We start from the raw sequence: 13,918 nt of genomic DNA, 5'->3' as shown, positions 1-13,918 counted from the left end.
TTTAACTCTTGCATTTCCTGTGGTCTGGAATGTTCCGCGGAAGCTTGAGTCACCATGGTTGCTGATGGCAACGTTCAGATGCAGGATGATTCTGGACGACCCTGGGCAGTCTGAGGCGTGGTCCTTTGAGGTTGAAAACTCATAGGTCCTGCCTCTGGCCCTGTCCTTCACGCCCCACTTCTCCTGGGACACCAGGGAGCATGTTTTTAAAAGATCCTCATTTTCACGTTCACTCCCAGGATGTGACAGGTCTGTGTCTTCTCTCCGTCCTGCCCTTGAGTGTCCCCGATGTTGTCTCACAGCCTCTGTGACCTTCTTTCCTCACACCAGGACAAGAGGCCATCTGCGTAGCATTTTCCTCTGGTGGGCCTGACCTCTTCCTTTGGCATGGCCAACACTTTGGAGAGGGTTATTAGAGGACTTAGTCAATTAGAGAAGAAAATATCAGCAGGCAGAGACTCTGGACGCTGCTAATCCTGGGCCACTCCTCTTTTGCTCTGGAGTGGATTTGAGATTTTGCAAGGAATTTGGGGATGGGGAAGTTCATGAGGCAGGGTGGCGTGTGACAGGGACCTCTTTCCTTGCAAAGAATGGTGTGTTATGAGACAGTTACGTGTCGTTAACAGATACACTTGCACTGTTTCGCAAGGCGATGAATCAAGCGACCCTCCAAGGACTTGTAACTACATGGTGTGACCTGAGTCAGATTCAAAAGTTCATAGACGTTGCCAGTGGATATTTGAATCGTCACTTTGGGTCCCTTTTGTTATTCTGGTTATAGTGAGGAGACACACTTGGCCTCTGTCGACCCTTTGCTTTGGAGGGGAGAGTTTGACATAAATGCCCGTTAATATGTGCACTTTGCAGAGAAAAAAACGACCACTGTTGAGAATAGTGTAGTTCAGAGAGTTGTGAAACACGGTGTGAGTCATGTCACTAACCATAGAGAAGTAGCAATCCCAAAGTCCTTGATAAAGTTTGATAAAACAATGTAGAAAATGCTGTGCAATCATTTGTGAGTAAGAACAGCAATTATACATTCCCTTTCCCGAGGTGGACAAGGTGGAATCCTGATGTAGCTAAAACAGCTTGCAAAAGTCAAGGTTTTGGTAACTGTGTAACTTTCATTTATAAATTTTCATTTATAAATTTTCTGCAGGAAAACAAGATGTAACAAGTCTCCTAAACAGTGCTGGCTCCTAAAGAGAGACATTGTCTCAATATATACATACATACATACATTACTGTAACAAAAATACCTGAGATAATGAACTTAAAAAGAGGAGAGGTTTATTTTGGCTCACAGTTCTGCGGGGTTGGATTTATATATATATATGGTGGGTTGGACTCATTGTTTGGGGGACTTTGAGGTTGACACCTGTTTCCTTTTTTACAAAAACAAACAAAACCAAAAAAAAAAAAAAACCCAAAGTCACTTCTGTTCAATTTTTCCATACACAGCTTTGCACTAAAGTTACTTTTCAAAGCCTAGGAGCAAAGCAACTTCCATTAGCAAGTTAGAATGACCGTGTGTGTGTTCCTTGGGAAGCAGCCTCAACAGACCACAGTCCCCCAGGTACCAGGAAAGCGAGTGACATGAGGTGAAGTCATACTCTGCCCTCAGTGGTTTTCCTAAGTCTGCGGATTCATGACACGTGTTCCAGGGTTTTGAGGTTGGAGCCCAGGGTACCACTGGGCAGTGCTGCTCACAGGGCTGACCACGGAAGGGATGGAAGGAAGCTCATGGAGGAGGACGCAGGGTGGGGCTGTCGTGCCACGTCCGGAATGGCCTTGGAGGATCCCACACTCTCTCTGGAGCTCAGAAAACCTTGAGAGCCATCCTGAATTGGGCAAGGACACATGTAGATGATCTAGAAAGGTCCCCAGAAAAGCTCACATCTTTGAGCATGGCCCCCAACAGGGCATGGTCCAGAGATGGAGCTTTCAGGCAATGAAGAGAGAGCGGAAACTGCAGAAGTGGATTAATCCATTTGGTGGATTAATCATTCATAGCAAACTATAAATGCTAAGATAGGTGAGTTTCACGGTAAGGGTCAGATATACAAGTAGCGAGGCCAACTCAGCTCCCCCATTGGAGACAGTGCTGGTCATCCTTGGAAGCAGATGGTCATTCCTACCTGTGCCCATCTGGACACTCCTTCACCCCGTAACCAGCACCTGACTATTTTCCAAACAAGTAGATGTGGCAGCTGGAGAGACGTTCCTGGGTGGAGAAGAATCCACACAGTGTTGACCAGGAAAGTTAAGACCTCAGAGACGGGCCCGGGCATGCTGTCTTGGACGTCTGAAGTCATCTGCACTTTTCCTGGTCTCCGCTGCCAAGGACAAGCTGTGAGGGGAACGGAATCGGTGTCCACAGATCTGTATTTTTGCAGGAACAGAGCTCTGCTTGTTCAGTTGATTGTAGCAACTCCATGACTCACGCTTCCTCGTTTTGTAATACAACTCATTTACTAAATTTCAGTTATTATACTTAATGCTCCCTCGAAATCTGCTTAAAGTTGGATTTGCTTCAGAACATGTCATTTATTTTATCTTGAAATCGTCCAGGGTTTTATATGATTTGAGGGACAGGCAGCAGTTTACCAGAGAATATAAATTCTGTCCAAATAGAGAATATAAATATAACGCGTTAACTATAAGCCTGTTAGATATGCATTAATAAATTAAATGTAAGTATACACATTAAAGTAGAAATATGATGCTGTCTCCGTCTGTTTTCTGTTACTGTTACAAAATACTTGGGACGAGTCATTGATCAAGAGTAGAAGTTGATTTGTTCATGGTTCTGGACGCTGGGAATACAGGACGGTGGTGATTATTTCTCAGATGCTTGTATTTGACCCCAAAGGCAAACTTTGGTTCCATTTCCTGCATTTTCCTGCTGAAGCTGGTGGACATTTATGCTGTAGGAAACAAAATACAGGACCTACTTCCTAAAAGCTACAGGGAAAATGGGAAGTGGGTTCAGCCCACTCTATTTCTTTAATTCTTATGATTGAATAATGACTGAAGTTTAAATTCCTTTATATGAACCCCCCCTCCCTTCAATTAATATTTATTAAGATGGTTGTCTCTGTTTGTTGGGCACTCAGCCAGGGGTGAGAGAGCTGGGGAAGAGCCGGAGATATTGCTGGACTCTAGGTGTTTCAGGTTGGGTGTGTCTTACTAAGGGTGCTGGGAGTGTGTTTCAATGGTGGGGAATATGCTCAGCGTGCCTGAGGCCTTGGGTTCAATCCCCAGCACTTAAAAAGAAAAAAAAAAATACTCTTTTCTCTGCCTTTTCCTTCTCTCTCCCCTGACCTCTGGCAACAGCAAAAAACACCCTTAACATCATAAATAAAAGCAAATTATATTATACCATGGTTCTAAGCTAGTAGGAAAATATTTAGGGTCAAATGGATCTCTCCATTTTAATTATTTCCTTTTAAAAAAAGCATTTTACATAGTAACAAAATCGTCAATGGAGAATCATGGCTGGTCATGGGCAGTTTCTTTGCATCGATTTGGTTGTCCACAGTTTAGTATTTTCGAAACCGCAGGCAGATTCTGTTGTTCCTCCACCTCTGGTTATACTAAAGACAGTGCACGAGATGGTTGATAATTCTCTTTTCAAATGCTTGTATCTAGATAACCAGTTTTCATTCATCTTGATCCCTCCCATGTGGGTGTCTTTGAGTGAATGGAGTGTTTTCTTTGCTGGAAGCTTTTGAAGAATTATTTTTTTCTTTAAGGGAAAAAAAAATCAAAAGGGCTAGAGATGGAGAGACTTTGAAAATGTCATTGAAATCACAGCCGGGTGCAGCCGGTTGAACTTCTAGAAACTGAAAGTTGGCTGGACTGGCGTTCATGTTTGATCTGGTTAAACCAACAAAATGCAGGATGTAATCTTTCTGTGATTATGGAAGTCCCCCTGTCTGATCCTACCTGGAGGTTACGGTAATGATGCGCCAGCAAAGCTCTTTCGAAGGCACTTTGATGCTTCGCCTGGGCTGGCCTGAGGCCAGAACAAGACTTTATTGCAAATGCTGTGTTTTATTTTCCTTGTCAAGTGGCTGTGCCGGTGAAGGCTCTTGTAGCAGGAGGGAGAGCTTCCCCTGGGGTGCGGTGACGCAGTGAGTGGGGGGGGCGTGTCTGTGTGTGTGTGTGTGTGTGTGTGTGTGTGTGCGCGCGCGCGGGTGCAGGTGGGTGTGTGGCAAATGTCTTTGTAGAGCAATCTCCATGAATAAATCCAAAAGACAAATGATGTACTGGAGAATCCTTGCAATTAACAAATGATTATTATTTTTTTTTTTTTAAAAGAAATCCAGAATAGAGATGGTAAAATATACAGCCTGTGGATCATTCATGCTGGCTAGTCAAATTGGAAATGAAGCAAAAGTACTAAGCGGCTGCACATTCCTAGTGTGGGCAAATGCTGAGAGGCGGCTACCACCCAGGGAGAAAAAAACAGGAGAGTCAGCCCTTGTATTGCAAAGACTGTATTTTTGTATTTGCAATAATGAATGCTTTTGAATCTCACTGATCAGACGGAATCAGAGAGTCCAGGGTGAGTGCTATCCATTACGGCAGGGAGATGTTAAGTGTGGGATCATTCTTCTACTCCTGAAAACAATAATGATGGAGCTGGGCTGGGTGGTGCACGCCTGTCATCCCAGTGGCTTGGGAGGCTGAGGCAGGAGGATCTCGAGTTCAAAGCCAGCCTCAGCACAAGAGAGGTGCTAAACAATTCAGAGAAACCTTGTCTCTAAATAAAATGCAAAATAAGGATGGGGCTGGGGCTCAGAGGTCAAGTGCCCCTGAGTTCAATCCCTGGTATTCCCCCCCCCAATAAAACCCAATAATGATAGTGGGCCCCTTCCCCCCCATATCTAAGTTCCTGCCAATCATTTTGTAAATCTTTGCATGGATTCTCTTTAATCGTCTTAAGCACACTCTCTTCACCAATCATAATCATCTTCAGTACTTGCTTGCTATTGCCCCAAATATTTCTTTATAAGGACAGAGCTTTTTATTTAATGTGAGAGGGAATTTTTGCTTACAGTGAAGCTACCCTGATTGAGATAATGCATTGGTATTAATTCTCAATAAAATGTAACAACGTAACAGCTGGGCTCTGGGGCTTACGGGCCCTTTTCATTTGGGTGGGCATGTAGGAACCAGCAGGTTGCAGAGCATGGGGTTTGTGGGGCGGGGAGAGGGTTTGCATTGGGAAACTAGGGTCCCGGTGCCGATGGTGATCTTTGCAGGGTTCTTTTGTGTTTTTTGTTAAAGTTTTTCCACTCTCTGTACAGTCAGGGTGCAGAGGAAACAAGGTATTCCATGCCTTTCTCATGGATATAATCTTGTCTTTTATTTTTCTTAACCCTCTGACATTTGCTAAATTAAAAAAAAAGTGAATATCTAGAGATAAGTCCAAATCCACTATAATCTACTTTCTACCCATTTACCTGATTTCCTCCCGTCTTCTCCACCCAACCCACCAATCTGATGGGCAGATTGATGGATTGCAGTGCTGGGGATTGAACCCAGGACCTTGGGCATGCCAGGTGATCACTCTACCACTGAGCTACATCATGACCTACTGCTTCCCGAACATAGAATATTCAAAACCATCCATGTCCATTCTTATCTCTCCCTTCCAAGATTGGAAACCCTGGGCATTCCTCCAAAACCCAGTGCCAGTCTCACCCCTGTGTGGGATTGTGGCTTTCCTTACTGAGTGGGGGACTGGCCTTGACCCAGCCTTACTGCTTTCCAACCCCAAATAATGAGTGTGAAACTCTCGCCGTGAGGCCAGGTTGTGCTCAGATGGGTGCGTTCCCTGGAAGTCCCAGCAGGAGCCAACTGCGCCCAGAGCAAACAGGGGACACCAGCATCTCAGTAAATTCATCTTGGTGTCTCCAAAGCTGAGAAGAAGGCACTGGAGACCTTCAGTTATGGTTTTATTTTATTTGGCAGGAGGAATAATAGAGGTTGAACTCAGGGGCGCTTTACCACTGAGATCATGCACTACTACTCTATTCATCGGACATTCTTCAAGGCCAAAGTCTAGAGCTTCTAACCTGGGAAATGGGCCACCTAACTCCACCCCCACCCTTGAACCTCAGAGAACTGGACACCATGGTGCCTCACCTGTTGGGCCATTGATGGTTTCTTCCTAGCTTTGCTGACACCCCAGCCGGGCACAGTCCAACTTGTAATATCACAGGCAGAGGGAAGTCGTGTCCAAAATGTTAGTTATGGTGCATGCGAGGTTCCCAGGTGGAAATGTGTTCAGGATAATAAGTAAGCTCCGGAGGGTGTTATCTATTAAGTGAATGTGACGCATGCTTCGTGGTTTAGCCACACCATCACATGCCGCAGAAGGAGGTTTTAAAGGTCAGCAACAGATTGCAATCACGATGGCGGTCCCCTACGGTGACAGTTGAATTGAAAACTCAATGTGACCTACTTTGAAGGTTCCGCATTTATACTCAGATATGTTTAGATTCGTGACTAGGATTGTTCCAATTGCCTGTGGCATTCGGTACGGTGACATGCTGCAGAGCCCAAGAGCAAAGGCTACACCCTGTCATCAGGGCGTGACGTAGGCTGTATGATCTAGGTTCACGCACGACCACTCCACGGTGTTCACACAGGAACTCTATGAGCTCTGCCTCTCATGATTGTCATTTGGCTGAGCTCAAAAGCCTCCAAGATGCCCAACTTGTACATTTCCCAAAACTGCTGACTCTGAACAAAATGCCTACTGGTCTTGTCCCTGGGAGTCTGTGTCTCGTGGCTCCACACACCGTGAGAGTTGGCTCAGACCCTCTTCCCTTCTAGACATCTTGGAATCGTCCGTGTTTCATGTCTTTATTTATATCATAAAGTTGATGACGAAAGTAGCCATTACCTTAGAAACATGTTTTCTTCCTTAGAAACGCATCAACATTGCAAGATGGGTCTTTTTAAAAAGTAAATATCTTTAAATTATACACAATTAGAAAATCATTAAATGGGTCCAATCTTTCTTTCTTTCTTTTTTGCAGAATAACGGCTCCCTGGTTTGGTGCCAGAATCACAAGCAATGTTCGAAGGTAGGTTTCCTACAACTGTGTTCTTACTGTAACCAGCTGTTAATTTTGGAATGGGGAGTCACAGGAAGTTGCAGAGCGCAGAGAAATCACATGCATCCAGTTTCTACTAGTGGTTACACGTGACACTTCACGTACATTGGAACAGATAATCTCCTGACATCATGTGCGTGGTCTACTAGTGTACCCACCACTGCAATCAAGGTAGAGGCTTTAATATTCTATCACATTTTCTCTTTATTCTGTGTTATGTGTGTGCAAATGCACGCCGGGAATTGAACCGAGGTCCTTGCTCATGCTAAGCACATGCTCTGCCACTGAGCTGTACCGTCACCTCCCTATAACTTTTTTAAGGGGAGTGTGCACTGGGGATTGAGCTCAAGGACACCTCACCACTGAGCCACACCCCCAGCCCTATTTTGTATTTTATTTAGAGACAGGGTCTCACTGATTTGCTTAGTGCCTCGCTTTTACTGAGGCTAGTTTTGAACTTGCGATCCTCCTGCCTCAGCCTCCAGAGTTGCTGGGATTACAGGCGTGCATAACTTTATGTTTTTAATAAAAAAAGTTTTTAAAGGAGAAATGCCCTCCAGTTAGACCAGAATATTTAATGCCTTCTACTTACTCCTGTGTTATTTTGTAAGTAGTTTTTGATTGGTTTCTAGGAATTTCTGGTTAAATAATTTGATTCTTTAATTAAAGGGTCTTTTATGTTCTTAAAATTTTCTTTCTTGCTGAACACAAGCACTCACACACAATCACACACACTATAAACTTTTTATATGTTTAGTAGAATAATTTTTAAAAACTCTCCTCCAAACATCACAATCTTACAAATCAGACTCGCGTGCATGCACACACACACACACACAACACACACACACACACACACACATACACACACAGTGGTAGTTTAGTCAGTCTGAAGTTGGTTTTATATTCAGATTATATGAATAACAATACTTGCAAGCTTCTTAGAAATAATTGCAGCCATGTTGGAATCAGACTAGTGTTTAAATATGTGTATTTCACAGATGATACTATTGAGCCAAAAATTGAAGAATCTTTTATTGCATAACCAAAATTTCATGTGAGAAGCACATACAAATATTGAAACAACATGTGTGTGTAACATGACTATTTTGAAAGGTCTTTTAGACACATTGTCTTAAATGATAGAAGGATAATATTTCTAAACTGCAGATTCTGCACACACTGTGTCGTTTAATGTGCATCAAGGTTATTTAAAAGTGGACAGGATTCCTCGTGCTATGTGAAGTGAGTGGGTGAGAATCTGCTCTGCTTACCTCTGACTGTGTAGTTCTGAAACAGAGATGAAATCTGGTTTAGGATCCATTTACTCTCTTTATGGAATAGCCTAAACATTTGCTCTGATAAGTCATTTCCTGGTGTCAGTCATATCAATTCATTCTTCAGCTGGAATTTGGGGTAATTTATTTATGTCATCATTGCAAATTGAACTTTTGGAATCTGTCTGTCTACTTATCTGTCTGTCTTAGTATGAGACTTAATAAATTTCAAAAGTGTTGTTTTGAGTAGTTGAACATTACATGAATGATAATTTGTTTTACCAGTGTATTTCTTATTTAAGCACTCGTTTTCTTATTATCCCATCAAGAAATTAGGTTTTTTTTTTTCAGACTTGAAGGTCATTTGAATAGAAGAGGGTCATGTGACATATTTACGTAAACATTGCAATGAAAGAAAATGGCATCATAGATTGTTAAGCCATATTTTGCAACTGAATCATGAAGATTTGACTTCAGTCTTTGAATTTTCCAGGAAAAGCAGTCAATTTCTTTTGCACGAAAGCAAGAATGGATCAATAATTCACAGCTAACTCCATCAGAAACTATGGAATACACTGTAAAACTAACATAAGTTTAGGAATTACCTTTCATTTGTGATCTTAGGGAATCCTAACCTTACATATTAACCAAACTTCATCTCCTTGGGTGTTGTCACAACTGGATACAAGAACACAAGATCACAATGTGCATTTCTCTGGAGTTTCATGAGATATTGTATAGTTTTTTTTTTTTCCTCTTCATCCTTAGGTTACTAAGTTCTATTTTATAGAATATATTTTATAGGAATGCACACATTTGATTACGGTCCTGGAATCAATCAACAATAAGCAGAGATAACCCTGAGGTCTAGGTCCCTGTCTACCCAGTACCGTGTTGCATTTGGGTCAACAATTTTAAAAAGTCCATTTTAAACAAATATTGAGACAGAACAATTTAAAAAAACACAGAAGTAAGGTTGACAATGATTTTTAAATATTTTAACATATTTTTCTATTTGTTCCAATTGGTTCTACATGACAATTGAATGCATTTTGATACATCATTCATAGATGGAGTATAACTTCTCATTCTGCTGGCTGTACATGATGTAGAATCACACCAGTCGTATAGCCGTACATGCACACAGGGTCATAATATCCCATTCATTCTACTGTCCATCCTACCCCATACCTCTTCCCCTCATTTTACCACCCTGTACCTAATCCAAAGTACCTCTATTCTTTCCCACCCCCACCCCCATTGTAAATTAGCATCCATATAGCAGAGAAAACATTCAGCCTTTGGATTTTGGGGATTGGCTTATTTCACTGAGCCTGATATTCTCCAGCTCCATCCATTTACCAACAAATACCATCATTTCATTCTTTTTTTAAGGCTGAGTAATATTCCATTGTGTATTTACATCACCTTTTCTTTATCCATTTATCAGTGGAAGGGCACTTAGATTGGTTCCATAGTTTAGCTATTGGGAATTGTGCTGCTATAAACATTGATGTGGCTGCGTCATTATACATACTGACTTTAAGTATAGACTGAGGGGTGGGATAGCTGGGTCAAATGGAGGTTCCATTCCCAGTTTTCTGAGGAAGCTCCATCCTGCTTTCCAGAGTGGTTGCACCAATCTGCAGTCCCACCAGCCACTTATGAGTGCACCTTTTCCCCACACCCTCGCCAACACTTATTGTTGTTTGTATTCTTCACAATTGCCATTCTGACTGGAGTGAGATGGAATCTCAGTGTAGTTTTCATTACAATATGATTTTCTTTCTTTTTCTTTTTTGGTACTAAGGATCAAACCCAGGGATGCTTAATCCCTGAGCCACATCTCAGCCTTATTATTATTATTATTTGCCAGGGATTGAATCCAGGGGCACTTAATCACTGAGTCACTTCCCCAGGACTTTTTACTTTTTATTTACAGACACAGTCTCACTAAGTTGCTTGGGGCCTTGCTAAATTGATGAGGCCGGCCTTGAACTTGCGATCCTCCTACCTCAGCCTCCTGAGCGGCTGGGGTTCCAGGCATGCACCACTGTGCCTGGCTCACAGTGTGATTTTCTTATGAGATATTATAAGATAGGGTTTGCATAATGTTTGATAGACACCTCACACTTGCAAGTGACTTGTGGTTACTATCTGAGAAACCAGCGAGGTCTCCTTCAGAATCCCTCCAGGGCAGGATCACTCTGCCCCTGCTAATTGCTTATCTCCTCCGCTGCCACCATCTCTCTCCCCCGGATGAACCTGAGCACATACTCATGGGTGTCCCAGACCCTACTCTTGCTCCAGACACTCTCACCTCCACTGATTCCGGGAAAGACCCTTCAGACAGAGCAGTGGAATCCTGCCGCCTGTACCCTACACCTCATTTCCCGGTCACCCAGACTAAGCACCCAGGCTGTCCTTGGTCGCATGGGTACTTTGTGCCTGTTGTTGGCTCAGAGGAGTCCCCCAAGAGCTCATGTGTGAGACAATGCAAGAAAGTTCAGAGGAGAAGTGACTGGGTGATAAAAGGTGTAACCTCATTAGTGGATTAATCCACTTGAATGGATTAACTGGGTGGAAACTGCTTCGACCGTAGGCTCTGGATAAACTTCGAACACCGTTCATCTGAGAGTGGCTCCCTGAATGTCCGTGCACTGTTCTGTGGGAGCCTGCAGCCCCCTCTTTCCTCCTCTGGGCTGGATCTCCATGGCTGGACTTCCGCTTCCCATTGGGTTTTGAGTCTGTGTATTGAAGCAGGAGTTAGGGACTCCTCTTGGTGCCTGCGTGCGCTGCTGCTTTGATCTCAGTGGGAGTTCGGTTCCTCCAAGGGCTACCCTCCAAATTCTTGGTCATTTTCCAGGTTGATTCAGAGCCCAATTGAGAGGTGAGGAAGATTGGTTTTGCTTTCGAGAACATCTGGACAGATTCACTTGACATCTGTGAAATTTATTGGACGAGGGTCAACCCTCTGGAACACAGATGCATGTGACTGTTGAAGGCTTTTGTTTCGTATTAGATGCGTTCAAAGATTTATGTGATAATAACAGTAAATCCATAAAGCCCAAGGAAAACATGTCTCGAGAGCAAAACGAAACCACAGACATACATGGAAATGCGCTCCATCTCCAAATACCCAAGAACAAAGCGGAGTATCTGTTTTGGTTTGCGGTGCCAATAAACCATGGATCAAAATTTCAGAGGCATTATGTACTTTCAGCCTCTTATGATGCTTCCTGCATTCATGCAATATTCCCTGACTTTAAGTGGTAAATCCAAGGGTAAAGTTGATGTGGAGCAAGCATCCCTTATCCCATGTACTGGTCTGGTTTTGGAAGCTAGGAACCGCCTCTCAGGCAGACCCACCTTTCACAGAGGCTCAAAAGAGAAGTGCAGGCTCATGCCCCTCTGGGATAGAGCATCCATCCAGTTTCCTGCTAAAAACTTCTCAGTGGTATATAATGAATTCTTCTTTACCTTGGATGCCAACGTCCATATTTTTTCAAGGAAAGATCATGTCTTGATTGCCTAGGAGAAAATAAATATGATGTGATAGTATTAGAAGAGAAGAAAGAAATATTCCAGGATTTCCTTAAACCCATGACAGACTTAATTTTCTTGATGGTTTGTATATGAATCGTTTCCTGCTCATTCTGGTGCATGCCTGTGGTCCCAGCAACTCAGGAGGTTGAGGCAGGAGGATCACGGGTTCAAAGCCAGCCTCGGCAATTTAGCAAGACCCTGCCTCAAAATTAAAAGTAAATAGGGCTGAGGATGATGTGGCTCAGTGGTTAAGCGCCCCTGGGTTCCATCTGGGTACCTAAAAAGAAGGAGGCGGTGGGGGGAAGAAATGGTTTGGGCGTGTGTGAGCTTCCAAATAGTTTTCTCTAGAAAAAGCGTTAATACAGTATTATACTAGCATAACTAATGTAGAGACAATGTGGGGGAAAAGTACCTTCCAGAGTGGGTACTCAGCACACGTGCCATTTTCTTACGAGGTAAAGGAATTTTTTAGTCCTGAGATGGGAGAGAAACTTCTGGAAGCTTCCAGCCCTGTGCCTACTAGTGATTCTGCAAGTACACGGGTGGGTTCAGGATTTCAGCATTTGGAGAGGTGCCGCACCCCCCCTTCCATCTGTCAAAGCCGCAGGAATGCACCTGCAGGGGTGTCCTAGGTTGGCGTTATGTAAGTGTTTTCCGCCTGCCTGCTGGGGACTTTCATCAGACATATTAGTTTGCACGTGGGTGATCTTTAGCCTGCAGGACGGGAGCATTCCAGGTCATGTGGGTCTCCACACTAGTCTCTCTGCTAAAAGACCGAGCACCGCTCCCCGCTAGGTAGGTAACACAGTCAATACTGAAGGCAAAGAATGGGTCCTTTGCAGATCCAAATCCCATCAGTGACAAGTTAAAGGCTCAATGTGTTTCTGATTTTCCACGTCTGTTTTGCGGGTGTGAGACTCTTCCCCCTGCTGTCAACTTCAAAGGACAGACGGTGGAAGGGAGCAAGCTCCCCCGTGTAAGTCTGAGTCCTCATTCTTTCCGAAGCGCTTACTATTCACTTCCCCTTCCCTGGGATGAAGGAAGACGCCGGTGAAATCTCCGACTTGGTTCACGATTGAAGAAGGGCAGTGTGTGTGGACCATGTCAAAACCCTCAGAATCGAGTCCCACTGCGGGGCGGTCCCGGCCTGACAGATGTTGGGAAGTTGTAAGGTGTTTATCAGCAGGCTTGCGGGGCATGCAGCTCAGCCACTGTTGGAAGATGTAAGGGATCCAGATGGTCCCTGCAAAGAAGCACCCAGGCAGACTGAGCTTTGGGGACCCTCATGTTTGGGAAAGGAGATGACTTTGGATTTTCATGGCTGGGTGGGTCAGCATCTGGGAGCATGGAGCATGAGATGCACTGTGTTGTACACCCATCCCCATGAGCATCACTGCACAAATATTCTCCACAGGAGCAAAAACTCTCTGTTGAAACCCTAATTACGCCCAAGAATCTGTGTTAGGAAACTCAACTTGTGTTTGTGCATAGTCTGGAAACTTTATGTCCCTGTAGCCATAAAAGAGTAGTCCTTATAAGAAAATAAGTCTACGTTTTCATTTTATTTATTTATCTGGGTACCGAGGATTGACTTCAGGATTGCTCCACCCCTGAGCCCCATCCCCAGCCCTATTTTGTTATTTCATTTAGAAACAGGGTCTCACTGAGTTGCTTAGCGCTTTGCTGTTGCTGAGGCTGGCTTTGAACTTGTGATCCTTCTGCCTCGGCCTCACAAACTGCTGGGATTACAGGCGTGCACCATCCACCCGGCCTTATTTATTTTTTAACATGGACACTGTCTTGCCGTTCAACTTGACTGAAAGAAAGACTATGGATTTAATGATCATCGAGAAACATCATGTGCCTTTCTCAGGACTTTTATCTCTCGAATGGAGAACAACTGGACTCGTCTCATAAATAATGACTTTCAGCTACTTTGTTTCACTTGTTTTTCAAGTAGTT

At 43.7% G+C, this 13,918-nt stretch overlaps 1 protein-coding gene across 1 annotated transcript in view; it reads left to right on the top strand.

Annotated features, from left to right (window-relative positions):
* The window catches only part of ANOS1 (anosmin 1), a 155,884-nt gene that overhangs the window by 14,185 nt on the left and 127,781 nt on the right, over positions 1 to 13,918 (top strand). The window contains exon 2 of the mRNA XM_081276515.1: positions 7,056 to 7,103. Coding sequence (XP_081132641.1) covers positions 7,056 to 7,103 — 48 coding nt within the window. The remainder of the gene's footprint in view (positions 1 to 7,055; positions 7,104 to 13,918) is intronic.

Source organism: Spermophilus citellus (genome assembly GCF_964194105.1).
Source record: "Spermophilus citellus genome assembly, chromosome: X".
Classification (NCBI taxonomy): Eukaryota; Metazoa; Chordata; class Mammalia; order Rodentia; family Sciuridae; genus Spermophilus; species Spermophilus citellus.
The sequence above is the reverse complement of the archived record's forward strand: the minus strand, read 5'-3'. Positions and strand labels throughout refer to the sequence as shown.